Source organism: Diadema setosum, chromosome 15, assembly GCF_964275005.1.
Source record: "Diadema setosum chromosome 15, eeDiaSeto1, whole genome shotgun sequence".
In the NCBI taxonomy this organism is placed as follows: Eukaryota; Metazoa; Echinodermata; class Echinoidea; order Diadematoida; family Diadematidae; genus Diadema; species Diadema setosum.
The window spans coordinates 24302934-24318480 of record NC_092699.1 but is presented as its reverse complement, the minus strand read 5'-3'; the positions used below and the strand labels follow the sequence as shown (position 1 = coordinate 24318480).

The following is a 15547-nucleotide window of genomic DNA, read 5'->3' as shown; positions in this document are numbered from 1 at the left end:
TTCATCAGTATTCTGACACAATCATACAGAATACAGAAAAAAAGAGAGAGAGAGAAAAAAAAATCTTCTTTGGAAAGTACAATTGGCAACTTCTCTTTTGAATTTAATGATAAGTCTACTAATCTAAACTCAATCGACAATCCATCTCAACCTCCCGTCACCAACAAAATCTCCAAAATCTTTCATTTGGCAGAAATTTTTCTTTTCATTTTTTCTTTCTTTAACTCTTCGTCATAAGTTATCGTCACGTCGCAAACTACCATTTAGTCGTCCCCGAACAGCCGCGATCCGCCCCTCGACTTACACCGGCGATGATTCAAAGACATTAATCCTACAATCGCGGGACAAAATCTCGCTCTCTTAATCCCACTGGATTATCAGCAATGACTTCTAGTTTTTTTTTTCTTTCAAACTTTTTTCTTTTTTCTCCATGCAGGCAAGTACACATACATACATTATTTTCATGTGTGTATGTGTGTGTGTGTGTGTGTGTGTGTGTGTGTGTGTGTGTGATAGGAGGTTCACTTCTCTTCCAAATGCAGCAATGTGGATCGAGAGATAAGTAAAACCTACCAACCTCATCGGTTCTTAACACACACGTGACGTTTCTATAAAAATACTCGGCAAACCACGCGTCGCTAATTTGTTCCAGTTAAATTATTCTTCACGTGTGCTAGCATGTTTCAAACTTTCAGGGTATTTCCATGCATTCTTTACTAATATCTGTATTTCTTCGTATTTTTTTACCCCCCCCCCCCCAAAAAAAAAAGAGCAAATGATGCTACATAATAGATATACACATGTATTTGATATAACCGTCATTCTTCATTCCTTTTCTTGTTTGCGTTTTTGCATAAACAGTAATTTTTCGACCAATTATAGACCACTGAATACCACTAATTCAGGCTCTGGTAGAAATCTTGTATTACTAGTAAGAATGCCAACATGAACAGTGCATAGTTTGTCACGACGCTGCTCAATTCAGCAAAATATCTGGACACAAGATGCTCATGGACTAGTACAGTCACCCCTACATTCGCAGGATCTAGCATCTGTTTGTTTCACGCACGATGCCAATTCGACATGTTCATCGTCCATCATAAACAATCTTACAAAATACAATCGTGCATTGTAAGTTAACCTTAAGGGGGTAGTGGAAGATAACTTTTTTTTTCAAATGCAAGTAAATGTAAACGAGAACAATTGTCCATGATTATCAGAAACTCAAGAGGCAACGAAATTTGCTAAACTATTCAATCGCCAACTTTTTTTTTTCAACTTTGAGGGGGGAAAAAAACATAAAACTAATCCATCCACGACACACTCTCAGGCAAAATGATGGCAATTTTCTGCCCTAGGATTGGCGCGGAGACAAGGAAATCAAGAAAACGCAATTCAACTTGTCCCGCCTCAAATTACGTGAGATGCCTCCACATCACAATAAAGCGATCCCGATTTTGCGGCAGCCACTGTGTCTTGAGAGTATAAGAGGCGCGTTTAGCTTGCCTGCCTTGAATCAATCATAAGACCTTGTCATGAGACGCGGCTGCTTAAACTATCCTTAACTTGCCTTGGAAACACAATGTAAGTTTCTCCCCCCCCCCCCCCCCAAAAAAAAAAAAAAAAGCAACAGGCTCGATTCTTCTTGTAGTCGGTGATTAAGCAAAGTAAGAGCGTGAGGCCAACATTTGCAACTGGGGATAAAAGAATTGTCCATGTTGGAAACATCAGCCAGGGAGATCGAAGTGGGATTTGACAAATTACTCTGCGCACATACCGCGTACCATACACCCATTGTCTTTTTCTCTTCCTAGTTTCTGCCTGATCGAGAAATATTCTTTTATTTCAGCTTCACCTGTTCCCAAGACAGGAAAAAAAAAACCCAAAAAACAAAACTTATTCAATTCGTTTCTCATTTGAATCGACATAAAAATGATTTTGGCATTCTAACTTTTTGAGACATTATTCTGACCTCGGCCCTTGTACGACTTGTCCACCTGCTATATCACGTAGACAACTTATTTTTGTTTTTCCTATGGAATTATATCATCATTGAACAATGGCTTGAAAATAGCATTTAAAGGCAAATTTAAGTGATCTTTGAACATGACAAAATTTGCCAAAAATCTACTCAGCGCATGCACACATCATGTAGCTTACCTGGGTCAATTATAATAAAAATCTACCCTTTTGTGTTGTTGTTCTTTTCATCTTTTAAACATCGTGTTAAGAATATATTGGGGATATATGGATTGGTTCGGATGGACCAAGTCCAAAATATAAACGCCTCCGATTATAGTCTTCTGGGGCGGAGTCACTGAATGACGTCATTCCTTCAGCGGATACCTTAAGCTCTCATGTCAAAAACCGTTCTAGAAGTGTCATAATTCAATGACCCAGAGAAAGGCAGATTAGTAACTTCGGTGCTCACCACGACAAATCGATGACATCATCAAAGATGACAGCAAATTTCACTTCCCTGCAGTGTCCAGTCAACAATATATTTTTTAATGCATTTCACCACTGAAGAGTGTGATACAGTAGCGTTATCGATTCTCGACAACAATAGTCTAGTCACAACATTTGAAACTGCATGTTTTTGTTAGCATCAATCGATAGAACCATAATTCGTCTTGTGCCCGGGCACCGGGAGAACGACGCGAACGCACGCGATTCAAGGAATCCATGCCTGGGAGAAATTCCGAAGACGCGAAGCGCATTTTACATTCATGGGCCTCGCTAGCGTTCGCGTCTTTCTCCCGACCGGGCACACGACGCATTTAGTTCCATCGAAATGTGATAATCTACTGTCAATTCAATTGACCTCGAAAAACAAGCTAAATGCAAACAATGAAAAATACTGAAGTTAGGAATTCATCAGTTTCACACGTTTTCTCGAACAGTCTATCGCTGTTATTGTCGTAAAGCATTGGGAACAATATTATTATCAGTGTTATGGGGTGAAAGTTGTACATGTATTGTAGCACATGTACTTTAAAATTTCCATGAATCTCTTCTCTTTAGTCCTATTTTACTTGTCATGAAACTTTTCTCCCTTTCCTTTGTTTGTTTGATTTCATTTCATTTTTCAAAGTATTCTTGAGCGTGGAGTAGAGAATAAAGCGATTCCGAGATATATCTCGAACCAAGTATAGTCTTGTTCAGTAGTGGCCCTTATCACTGCGCTTTATTGTTTGATCTGATCAGGCCAGTTGTTGTGGTCGCTGTTGTTATATTGATTCAGGGGGAGCGAGGGGTGGTTTAAGGGGGATAAATGATACAACAGACGGTTCTTGACAGAAGTCATGATGACATGGTGACGAATCATCGCTCGAGGCTCGGCGCTGGAACTTCGAGAAACGTGACGGCAACTACGTTACGAGGCCTACCCCGGCTATCTGTCCCAACCGCAAATAAAAGGCGTGGCAGGGCAACATGCATCTAATAGTCCCGTGCATATAGTTCCGCGTTACGCACTTTCCAGTTTGTGCTAATCAGAATGTGTACACTCATTAATACATGTATGCATGGAGCTATGTAGCTCCATGGTATATGGATGCTTTACACACGTCAACGTAAGAAACTTGTGAAAAGGCAGTTCAACTCATCTCACCAACCCTGATAATAATTAATACTGTAACATTGTTCTTATCATGACTGTCCTTGGTTCACACGGAATATTCCTCAGTGCCTTCATCGTGGTCTGGGGTTTCGAAAAAAAAAAGATCCACTTTCGAAAGTCATAACTTTATTTTGCGACAGCCAAGTGAAGATGAAGTCCAGGCCGAGGACGCGATGGAAATGGGTTAAATCCGGGCTTTTTTTACGTCACAGTAAGGCATATGTTATTGATACGCCAGAGTGGATTAGGAGTTTAAAGGTGCAGTGAAGGTCAAGGCCCCTCCCCCCTTTTTTTTTTTTTTTGGGCGGATGATTATATTATGTGTTCATAAGCAGCCGCACGTCTTACAGACAAAGTTAATATTAATGAAAGACAGGACTTCGGGTTTTTTTTTTTTCTGGGCCATCCTTGACAGTTTGGCCTCAACGAGACTAGTAAAAACAATATTTGTCATCAGTGAGTCTGCTGATAGCTTCGTCCGCCACAAGAGGCCCAGATCTGCGCTTTCCTTCGATGAGTGTACACACCAATTCACAGGGTGGTGGTAATATGTGCCTCTACGATAGAAGAATGCAAGTAATGTGTGTAACAATTATTTACATGTGATTCTATGACGTGAAATGATATGGCACATTGTATGATATCATAATACATATATATATATATATATATATATATATATATATATATATATATATATATATAACACATATATATAGTTATACACCAAGTTCGACAGTAACATTTTTGACTGATGGCCTTAGTCGCCAGATCCGGGGGTGTTTCATAAAGCAGTTCTTGTGCTGAATTATTCAAATTCTGATAAGTATAGCACATCAAAAGTGATCACAAGTCGTTCGTAACTTTAAGAACAGCTTTGAGAAACACCCCCCCCCCCCGGCAAAAAGATAAATTTGGTGGCACGACACCACTTTTTAATGGCCCAAGCCACTGGGTCATCACTATCGAGTCCTGTTTATACACAACAATCTATTTATTTGGATTTATGCATTTTCACTTATTCATTTCGAGATTTTTGTCTTACTTCAACTCAGTTCAGTTGAGAGTTCTTTGTATAATGCATAGGCCTACATTATACAATAAATTTCTAGAAGATACATAATAAAGGCTGTGTATCATGAAGTATAATAAACTATACATACAATTTATGTTGATATACCTATTCATTCATTCATTCATTCACTTACTCACTCATTCATTCATTCACTCATTCATTCATTCATTCATTCACTCATTCATTCATTCATTCATTCATTCGTTTATTAATTCATTCATGGTATTGTGATTACTTCATAAGAGTGTCTCCTAGTGTCCTTGTTTGTTTGTTCAAGTTTGTTCCATATTGTGCGTGTACGCATGTAATGATGCATGTCTGTTATCCATGTATGTCTCAAGGGTTATGACGTTGTTGGCAATATTCAATCTAGTCCCGGAATAAGTGAAAACACTTTTCAAAAAGTAGTAGAAGGGAAAAAAGATGAATCACGGAGATCAAAATATCTCCATAAAGTTGCTGCGGATAGCCCTGACTCTGAATTCAACATCATAACAAAATATACTTGCGTGGGCTACCTGTGCCCTTGTTTCTTCGAAGCGTAAAAAAAAAGGGGGGGGGGGGGTAATGGGATTGTTCTAAGTAGCGTACATTTTCATTAAATGATTGACAGTACTCCAAACATGACTTTGGCGCTCCGCCTAAATTGGAAGCCTTGCCCTCGAAGGCATATAAGCTTGCCAGGTCAAGAAGGGGGTTCCTAACTGGGAAATAATAGTTATAAACTTCCTGTATAACGTCAGCCCCCTCCCCCTTCGGTACAATGTATCTATCTCTCGCTTCCCTTCCCAGAGAAAATGCCTTTCAAAATATTGAATAACTTATTCGCATATGCAGGGGCGGATCCAGGAATTCCGTAAAGGGGAGGCGCCTTTACAAAATTAAAGAGGGGGGGGGGGGAGGTGCACGCGCCCCCTTTTTTCGTTTTATCTATTCTGTTTTAACAAAAAATAAAGAGGGAGCGCGCGACCGGTGGCTCCCCCCCCCCCCCCCCAAATCTGGATCCGCCACTGACACGTTCGTTGTGTCATTGTGCAAATCCTGTACAAAACTGAGATTCAATTGTGAGACTCAAACTCTATAAGGCAACATGTCTGCCGGATCAATGGCACTATGCGCAGTGCTGATCAGTCGCTCGAGCCAAGATTCTAATCGGCTATAAGGAGAGGAACATTAACAATACACAGTGAGGACATAATAGAGAAACACGAACAGGAATTATAGAGAACTTCCGCTGATATGCCGCGCCAAGAAAATGGGACCGCATTATCGCGTAAAATCAGACTGAACATTGCTGTAAAAAGAATCCCTCTTTGTTCTCTGCTGGCGCTAAATACTTTTTTTTTTTTTTGGTACAGTAGATTTTTATGGTATTTATTTCCTCTTTTACTGCTAAATTATTGCTTTAGTCAATTTTGTGCTATGATATGAATGGGCTGACACAGGTCGAAACTGAAATGACAAAGTTCTCGGACACAATTTATCACTTATTGAGCTCTCCCATGTAGCTTTGAGAATTTGGTCATTCAGCTACAGTTCAAACGAAACGAAATATAGCTTACAGATCAACTGACTTAGGTCGAATCTTTAATTTCATGAACGGGTGTAAGTTTGGGGAAGTAATTGGGAAAGGTATACAGAATCAGGTAGTCGTCCCTGCCAGGTTGTTTCTATTTCGCTGGGATTTATATGCAAGTCTTTCATACAGACGTGACGAAATCACTTTGGCGTCACTTACTATAATATATCAATCTTCGGCGGCATTAATGAAGAGATTAGAAATATCGAGTGTCAATCCCCAAGCATCACATGCGTTAAAATGTACCCTACAACACGTAATGGTATTATCATCTCAATTTCATTTAAATTTGATGAAGAAAAAAAAAAGAAATAGTTACAGGATTGAACGTTATATATTTCTAATGGATTGTGACGGAGACATTATGTACAATGTACGAAATGGAGCAGATTAATAGGCTGATGATGTTTATCATAAGATGAAATTTGCCGTATTTGATTGTTTGTTTGTTTGTTTGTTTTTCGTCAACCATGGTGAAAACAGTACTCGGTGTAGCTTCGAAATAAAGACACGAACACAAAGTGGCGATCAATTACTGTATTCACGTATCACGTACACTGTTCGAGAGCGGAGGAAGCAGTATATCGGTTGAACAAAAGAAAGAACAAGAAAGCTAGTGTTTACACGTCATCAACGTTTAGTCTGACAAAGCAATACTGACTAAAGTGCTTTTGCTGGTCGTAGTGATGGGGACATTAAAAGATGATGGTAAAATACCTGTAGCAGTAGTTCCCGTAACCAGTCCAGAAAGTTGGGCAGCAGCATTGTGTTCCGATATAAAACTGTCCCGCAACTTGCGTTGAGTGCAGGGCCACGGCGGAGAACAGGACGACAAAGGTAACAAGCGATCCCATTTTAATACGTCTTTGGGGAGGCACGTCCGTTGACATGTATGAAAGAACGAAATCCGCTTCGATAAGGCGGACGATATAATTTAAGAAGAATTAGTTTCTGCGGCGTGTGCTCCGCCAGTCGCAGAAGAGGGTGCAGCCTCCGATTCTCGTCTGTAGGTCGTCTGCACGCAGCGCGAGTTTTTCGTTGAGTAACAACTTTGTTGGCACCTGACCCTGAGATGTGACAAAGCGCGCTACGCAGAGTAAGAAAGGGGACAGCGCAGAACAAGAAAGATGTTGCGCGTACGTCATTCGACGTAGAAAACTTTCGACTGATCGCGCCCGCAATGCGCCGAAAAATCCACGCTCACCGGCAGCAGCTACTGGTAGTCTTTATAGAACAGTCCACTTACCTCTGCTGGAATATGAAACGGAAGCCACCAAGTAACATAGCTTTTACGATTAGAACGCTGGCAAAATATGCAAAGGCCGTGATAAGGTTGGTGGTAATGACTGCCACGATAGCCCTGGTGTTGCGTGTAATCATTCCGGTACCTTTTATGATCACTAACACAATAATCATCATATAAGTCAGCCAACAACTACATACGCGAAATTATTTTGCTTTATTTTTTGCTTTATTTTGCTTTATTTTATTTCATAAGGCGATATCAATGACTGTAAGGCATAAACTGACTTACATGTTTAACAAAGATCCCCACTCGAGTTTTGACTAGTCAATATCCTATATCATATAGTATGCATTTATTACAATAATTTCATATTGTTATCATATTGTTTAATATAATATCACACTATCAATATGTATCATAGTACTGTGACATTACATCATATTTCATATCCTTCAATAACGAAATCATGTTCAGTGATTGGTCTATATGCCCTATAGCGTCATTGTGACCGATAATAGGACGGCTTCGCCCCTCAGAAAATAGTGCTATTCCTGCCACCTCGGAATCCATAATTTCAAATATAGCCTCTTATAACACTGTATATCTGTTTGATATCATATCATATTACATAATTTTGTATCATATCATAAAATATTCAAAAAGTGAAAATTAAGTGACGATTGGTTTCAGGTCAATGGGAGACTATTATTGATTGTGTAACAGTGACATCGTTCACTGGATCTTGATGCAAATCCATATACGTTTATTTGAATGTATCCCCTTTGTCCAAGTCAACTGAAACATGAAAGGAATTACTCCCCCTTAACCTTGCCATCAAAGTGGTCTGAAACAAAGGCTAGCTCGAGGTGAGCTCCGCCTCTTAGCGGTGAGTGCATGGGGAGCTCCGAAGAACCCCTCCGAAATGCCGCCCTACCAAATTTGATAAGGGGCATCCGGTGGTGCGCAAGACATCATAGATAGGGAGCAAGACAGAGCACAGTAGGAAACGTCACAATAACAGCGACAGACTAATGTACTCGCTCATAATGATAATGATAACAACAACAATAACAGACATCGGCACTATCACAACCCCAGTTTTCTTGTGGGGAGAGAGGGGAGGGGCGAAGGAAGGGGGAGGACAACAAAGATTTTGTACTATGAAGAGATACAGGAAGCGATGTACGTTTCCTATAGTGTAAGGAACTCCATTTTCTTACTTTCTGTTGTCTTTTCTGAAAAAAATCTGTCTGCGTCTACGTCTCTTTTCTTTAATGTGTGTGTTTTTTAAGGAGATAGAAATAACATATTTCACTTTCCTATCATAACAAAGATTCATGAACAAGAGATACAGCAAGCTACTTTAGTTTCCTATATCCGTGTTAGGAAATCCATTTTCTTTAATATTATTTTCTTCTGTTTTTTCTGAAATCTCTGTCTGTGTTTACGTCTCATTCTTTCCTGTGTTTTTTAAGGAGAAAGTAAAACATTTTTATTTTCAATTTCCTACAACATAAATAAAGAACACTTGTCTTACCTCTTTTAAAAAAGCAGGCAAAATGATATTACTACAACATAATATAAGTAACAAGTCGAAAGAATGCTTACTTTTCGTTAAAGAAATTTAATTTCGGTGAATTTTGTGTATATGTGTTTAAATTGTTTTTCATTGGTGACGTCACAACTGTAGTAGTCTTCTTATAGAGCGATGTTAAAATTCATAACTTTTGAATGGATTGTCCACTTTTCCTAAAACTTTCACTAGAAGCATGTGTTCTACTAATATTGCTGCATTCACTCAGGCCAAGTGTATGTTTGGGCTTTATTTCCCCTTTTGATACAAGAAGAGATGAAGCACATTGAAGAACATCCTCAAAAAAAAAAAAAAAAATGATGACGACCCCATTTGAAATAGAATGCCTAACATATTCAAACGTATCATTTTATTTTTTTTTTTCAATGTATTGTTTCACATGTTTTTCGAATACATGTATTAGAAAAAGAACTTGAAGCCTCTATACAATGTCACATACAATAATATGACAATATCATAGAAAATTAAAGAAAGGTTTCAGGATGTCAATGATATGTTTATAAACACTCTCCATTCTATTTACATTATCATATCTATCAAAGGAGCCCAAATAGAAACAATAGTTAAAGGACAAGTCCACCTTCATATACATAAGGATTGAGAGAATGCAGCAATATTAGTAGAACACATCAGTGAAAGTTTGAGGAAAATTGGACAATCCGTTCAAAAGTTACGAATATTCTAAGTATCTGCGCAGTCACTGCTGGAAGAGAAGACTACTAGAATGTATGATGTCACATGCGTAGAACTATATAAGGAAAATAAAAAGAGAATTTCACAAAACTTTACTTTTTGAATAAAGTGCGCATTTCTTCGACTTGCTAACTGACGTATGTTATGGGTAATATTATTCCCCCTGCCTTCTGAAAGAGAGAAGTCGAGTGTTCTTTTGTTATGTGAGAAAAATCAAAATATGTTGAATTTTCTTTATTCTTTCTTTATATCGTTGTACTCATGTGACATCACAAGCTATAGTAGTCTTTTCATCCAGCCGTGACTGAGCAGAAACTTCAAAAATTCATAACTTTTTAACGGATCGTCCGATTTTGCTCAAACTCTCACTGATGTGTTCTACTAATATTGCTGCATTCACTCAACCCACATGTCTATGAAGGTGAACTTGTCCTTTAAGTTATTTCATCACTGTATATTTCTCTCGAATATTGGTACACCTATGTGTGTGTGTGTGTGTGTGTGTGTTTGTGTATGTGTGCGCGCGCGCATATGGGGAATAAGACAATCATTGAACACCGACATATGATCGGTGAGATACATCACAACCAAAATTTTCAACGGCCCTCATCTCAACGCCTCTTTAAAGCTTCAACCTTCTTTGATCATTCATCATCGTAAGTATTCGTTTTTTGTTTTTGTTTTGTTTTTTATTTTGTTTTTGGAAAGACGATAAATGGATACACTATTAGAATCATGCTTGATGGCGCATGCAGGATGGAAGTGATTAAGAAGGGAATAATCCTGAATCATTTCCACGTACACACCTTGACACTAGGGCTTGACACTTCTAATCATAACTGAGTCTATTCCTCTCAGAAAATGCCATCCCATTCATTTACTGTCTTTGGTACAAGATTTACACTTTTTCGTCCATGGATGACGTTTACAGAATTCGAATATACGATGTAATTATTATGGCACTGTCAAATGGCAATCACTGCCTGTCATTAAACCGGAATATCTTTAAAGGGGATTTCGAGACTATATAAAAGTTAGTTTGAAAAGAAAGAATAGAATTTTACAAGCACAGCTGTAAAGAAATCATCTAAGTCGAATTGAAAAAAAAAGGAAGTTATAACAGTTTGTAAAGATTTACTAATATTGCTCGTTTTTCCCGAACACATAATTATGGCAATAGGTATGCTGATGATGTCATCACCTCTCAATTTTCCATTGATCAAATAAAAAAGCCAAACTAAATTCTTCTGTTTTAAAATGGTAAAACCTAATGGTATTCCTTGCTGAATAACTTTTAAAACAATGATTAGTCAGACCTATAGAAACAGGTATTGGAACGGAGACAATTGTGCTTTAACCACAGCAAAAACAAACAAGGAAACTAAAAATTACACGATTTTGTATATAAACTATAAAGTCAAGTTATGAGACGATGACATCACCAACTCATTATTTCCATATTCAAATCGAATGCTCAGGAACTATTGCGTGACAACTAGAAAAACTTCACAACTTCGCATTTTTAAGAAAGCACATAGGAACTGATTGTATTTACTATAGAATTTCCACAGAAGCAGGTAAAATAAAATGATTGTCAATTCGAGAAAGAAACGGAAATTTTGGTCTTCTAACATGGGTTGCCAATTTAATAATCTATAGTAGAATCAGCAATAAAAGGTGTTACAAAACTTCGCATCTCGTCGAACAAGTATAAACATGAACATCACATAGCTTCAATGAAGAGAATGTTTTAACTCTTCTTTTCAAAACAAGGCCTAGTTGTGTTAAAGTTATGATAAAAATGCAGCAAACAATGCACAAAATGTGGTTTGTTGGACTTGGATAAATAATTGCGATAACGGAATGATAATGAATGGTTATGATTAAATTGATGATCGTTAAAACTTCAATAACATTGAATTTCATGATACTTGTAGGATAGCTTTCTTAAAGTACACAATCTTAAATGTGAACCCTGACCTCCAAGAAGTCTCATCATCAATATTGATAAAAACAGTTTGCTCAAGGACGTATAGATCTTGGTATTGTTGGTAAGGAATGAAGTCAGGATTCTCATGCATATTATAAGAAGCCCTATTCACATTGCCAGAGCGTAAAACCTAAATATAGGTATGTTATTTTAATCTCTAGTTTGTACATGTTTCAGGCTATAATAGCGATGAGTTGGTACGCATCTTCACATGAGGCCTGAATATTACTAAACGGCCATAGTTTGAGACAAAAATGGTCAGAACTTCAGTGGTTTCAGACAGATTTTGTTGTTGTTATTGTTATTGTTGCATAAGTGAGTGAGGAGAATACGAGACTTTTTTTGTCATGTGTTTTCCTGTTGCGCCTTACCTATAGCCCTCCAGAGATGTGGTTGAAATAAAGATTGAGGATTAGTGATCCAAAGAAATACAAATATAGTAATAATTGCAACAGTCGTACCTGAAAACAGGATGGATTTATTTCAACCTGCCTCCAGAGGTATAAACCTACCCCCGTCATCCGGGAGGGAGAGGGTGGGGGTAGGTGGGAGAGAAACTAGGGCGATGAAAAAAAAAAAAAAAGACAGTGTGACAACACGTGGATTTGAAAGTGAAGACTACCCTTCCAGGTCTGCATGTGTCTGATGATGATTCAAAGTCTTGTGCGGGCTCTTCAGTGTCACCTTCCATAAGTCTGATACCTGCACTCCCTTTGTTGCCCTCTATTGAAGGTAGGGTATGACAAGACGTCAGCGAGCGCTGTGCTGAAGAGACATTTGCCCGGATTTGACAGGTTGGCAAAATTTGGGGGCTCGTTGGTTACAGGGGGGCTCGGCAAAGCGGGCGATGTCTCGCCAGTCAATATTAATCATTCATGTCAGGAATGAGAACCAGGCAGAGAATATGTACCCTTCTCCTGGCTCAGAAGTGTAGGTCTCTGCGAGAATGTTGTATACCTCCTATCTTCAATAATAATGATAATGATGAGTAGATAATGGTCTTACATTTCAGGGTATAGTTCTTACAAGGATGCTGTTGTTATCATTACTAATATCATTATCATTATGAGGCTCTGTCATGTACCCACTTAAACAAATGGGTGATGAGAGACTTATTTCGTGAAGATACCGTATCTTGTCCATCATGAAGTATGCAACGGGTAAGATTCCAAGCACGGATCCTCTATAATTGAGTGCTCCCAGTCAAAATCATTTCGCGCGGTGTGGAGACCTCCCATGTGCGAATCCATAACCCAAGACCCAAAACACGCGAGCCAACACCGATAAATGTTGCATTTTATCACGGTGACAAGTTTAATCTGATTAAAAAACAAACAAACATTTGTCCACATCAATATGTTATTTAGACCGGCAGGAAAGAGGCTCTAGATAACATTTAACTTAAAAAAAAAAACGGAAAAAAACCCCCAACTGGTCGCCATTTTGTTTTCTTACGTAACACGAAAAATGTGACGTGTTGTGGTGTGATATGATGGCATTGCATAGTGTTGACATAACAACTATAATGATAGTGTTGATTTGCTTTGAGATGTTTGCCCCCTTGCATGTCAGCATGTTTGCGTGGGCTAAATGGGGTGTTTTACTGATATGCGTCTTTCCGTCACAAACTGTCCATCGGGCTGTCTTTAATTAGGACCATTACCAGATTACCGTTCAGGATGAGGGTTTTTAGTGACGTCTCGCCCCATAGCGCCCTCAACCTCCCACAGGCTGACACCACGGTGTAATCATCGAGTTGCATTCACACTATTTGTACGGTTGTGGTTTATTAGGATAACGACATTCTCTGAATAGATAAGATTTTCTTGACTAACTTTCATACACAAACAGGACAGGTAACAATCGGTCATTATTTCCGCATATCTGTTCTCACATAGATGTTTAACGGGCAATGTATAAGCATTAATACATGGCACTTTGCCATCATGTTTGACCAGCCTGTCTCTGTATTCCACACCTGCACTCAGCCACTCATCGGCCGTTTTGCTTGTTGAGACGCTGTATAGAGTCTGTCATGGAATGTATTCCGGAAACTGTATGTATTCAGCAAAAAAGAAAAAGAAAAAAAGAAGAAGAATAAAATGAAACTTGCAATAACATTTTACAAGAACTGACCAGCATGTCATGATCATGTTGCGGCTTTTGCAATGTTTTATTAAGAAATCAAAACACCCCCACAAATATCTCTCTACAAACCCGACAGTTAAGGGTATGCAGGGTATGAAGCTTAATTGTTGCATGTACTTTAGATAAAACGCGAAAGTGGTCATGTCTAGATGAAACTGCAGGCCAGTACAATTCAAATGTGTATTGTAAATTTTACTTATCTTAACTCTACCTATTTTATCTATAACTGTCAAGGACGTCAACATGAAATGTGAAAAGAAGAATTAAACATGAACCGAACATTATAAATCAAAATAACCGACCATTTACAAGCAATGTAGAGATACAGTATTTGCTCGTCGCTGAGTCATCGAACATGGTGTCGTTTCGGAACCGCAAAAGATCTCTGCTAATCACGAAAGTGACATTGCCTTAATAATACTGCGCTGAAACCTACGCATCAGAGACATGCTCCTACACATCACCCTCACCACATGAAGAAATTGAACTCCATGTCAAAATTCAGATTTCCTAGGCACACGATGAGAAGAGGTAAGATCCTTTGTCGAAAGAAGAAAGATCCTCTTTTAAAGTTTAGTTGTTTTCATTCATGTAACGAGAAACTGTAAGACCTTGCAAAATCACGTTTAATCAAGTTTTCATTCAAGCTACGAGAAGTAAGATTGTTTTAAAAACCTCCAGTTTCAGCGACACCACGAAAAGAAATGAGATCCTTTTTAAAATCAAATTTTCATTAACTGCACAAAAAGAGCTTAGAAGAGAAATATCCTATTTATTTTTATGGCTAGGGGAAAAATCTTTTTGATGAGATTCAGTTTTCATTCACATTATTAAAAAGTACAAAAAGAGGCTGTATCAATTCAAATATTTGAATAAGGTACTATACGAGATGAGGCTCTTTGATAAAAAAAATACAAAAGATGTATATCAAAGATAAATAAAAAATAGTTTTAATCCACACCAGGAAAAGAAGCAAGATCTCTTGAACAGCTGAAAGAAGCCAGTATTCAACTGCACCACAAGAAGAAGGAAATTTTGTTTAAATTTTGAGTTTATATTCACAAGAAGTAAAAGTTCGTTGCAACTGATTGACAAATTGCCCTACATCGACGTAAATAAGCACTGAATTGATCAGTGTTTTAGTAGTAGTCATGATAAAAATAAAAAAAAAATCATGGGCGTGCATACTTATTTACGTCCATGTAGGGAAATTTGTCAATCAGTTGCAATGAAAACATCTCGACGGAAGAATTTCATGAATTTGAATAATTACGCAGTACCCGCTGCATGCTATAAGGATTAGAACCAACACTTGCTGTCGGGTGGAAGCTCGGTGGTCTAGTGGAGATGACGCCTGTCCAGAGATCAGGAGGTCATAGGTTCGAATCCTGCTCGAGTATGTACGTGTCCACATTTTTCAAGTTCCCACTGGTTCTCTTTTCGTCACACTTTCGGTTCACAGGCAGTTTTCTATTTGGAAACATCTTTTAAAGACTGCATTTCATCGTGTTGTAAAATTTAGCGAATCTGCTTATCTAATCTTTTCGTCAAAATCGATCAGATTTGTTCTGCATCAACGGTTGCGATCAACCTGGGGTAT

At 38.3% G+C, this 15547-nt stretch overlaps 1 protein-coding gene across 1 annotated transcript in view; it reads right to left on the bottom strand.

Moving 5' to 3' along the window:
• LOC140238465 (echinoidin-like) overlaps window positions 1–7130 on the bottom strand; it is a 28779-nt gene extending 21649 nt beyond the window's left edge. The window contains exon 1 of the mRNA XM_072318367.1: window positions 6994–7130. Coding sequence (XP_072174468.1) covers window positions 6994–7130 — 137 coding nt within the window. The remainder of the gene's footprint in view (window positions 1–6993) is intronic.
• Window positions 7131–15547: the final 8417 nt, after the last annotated feature.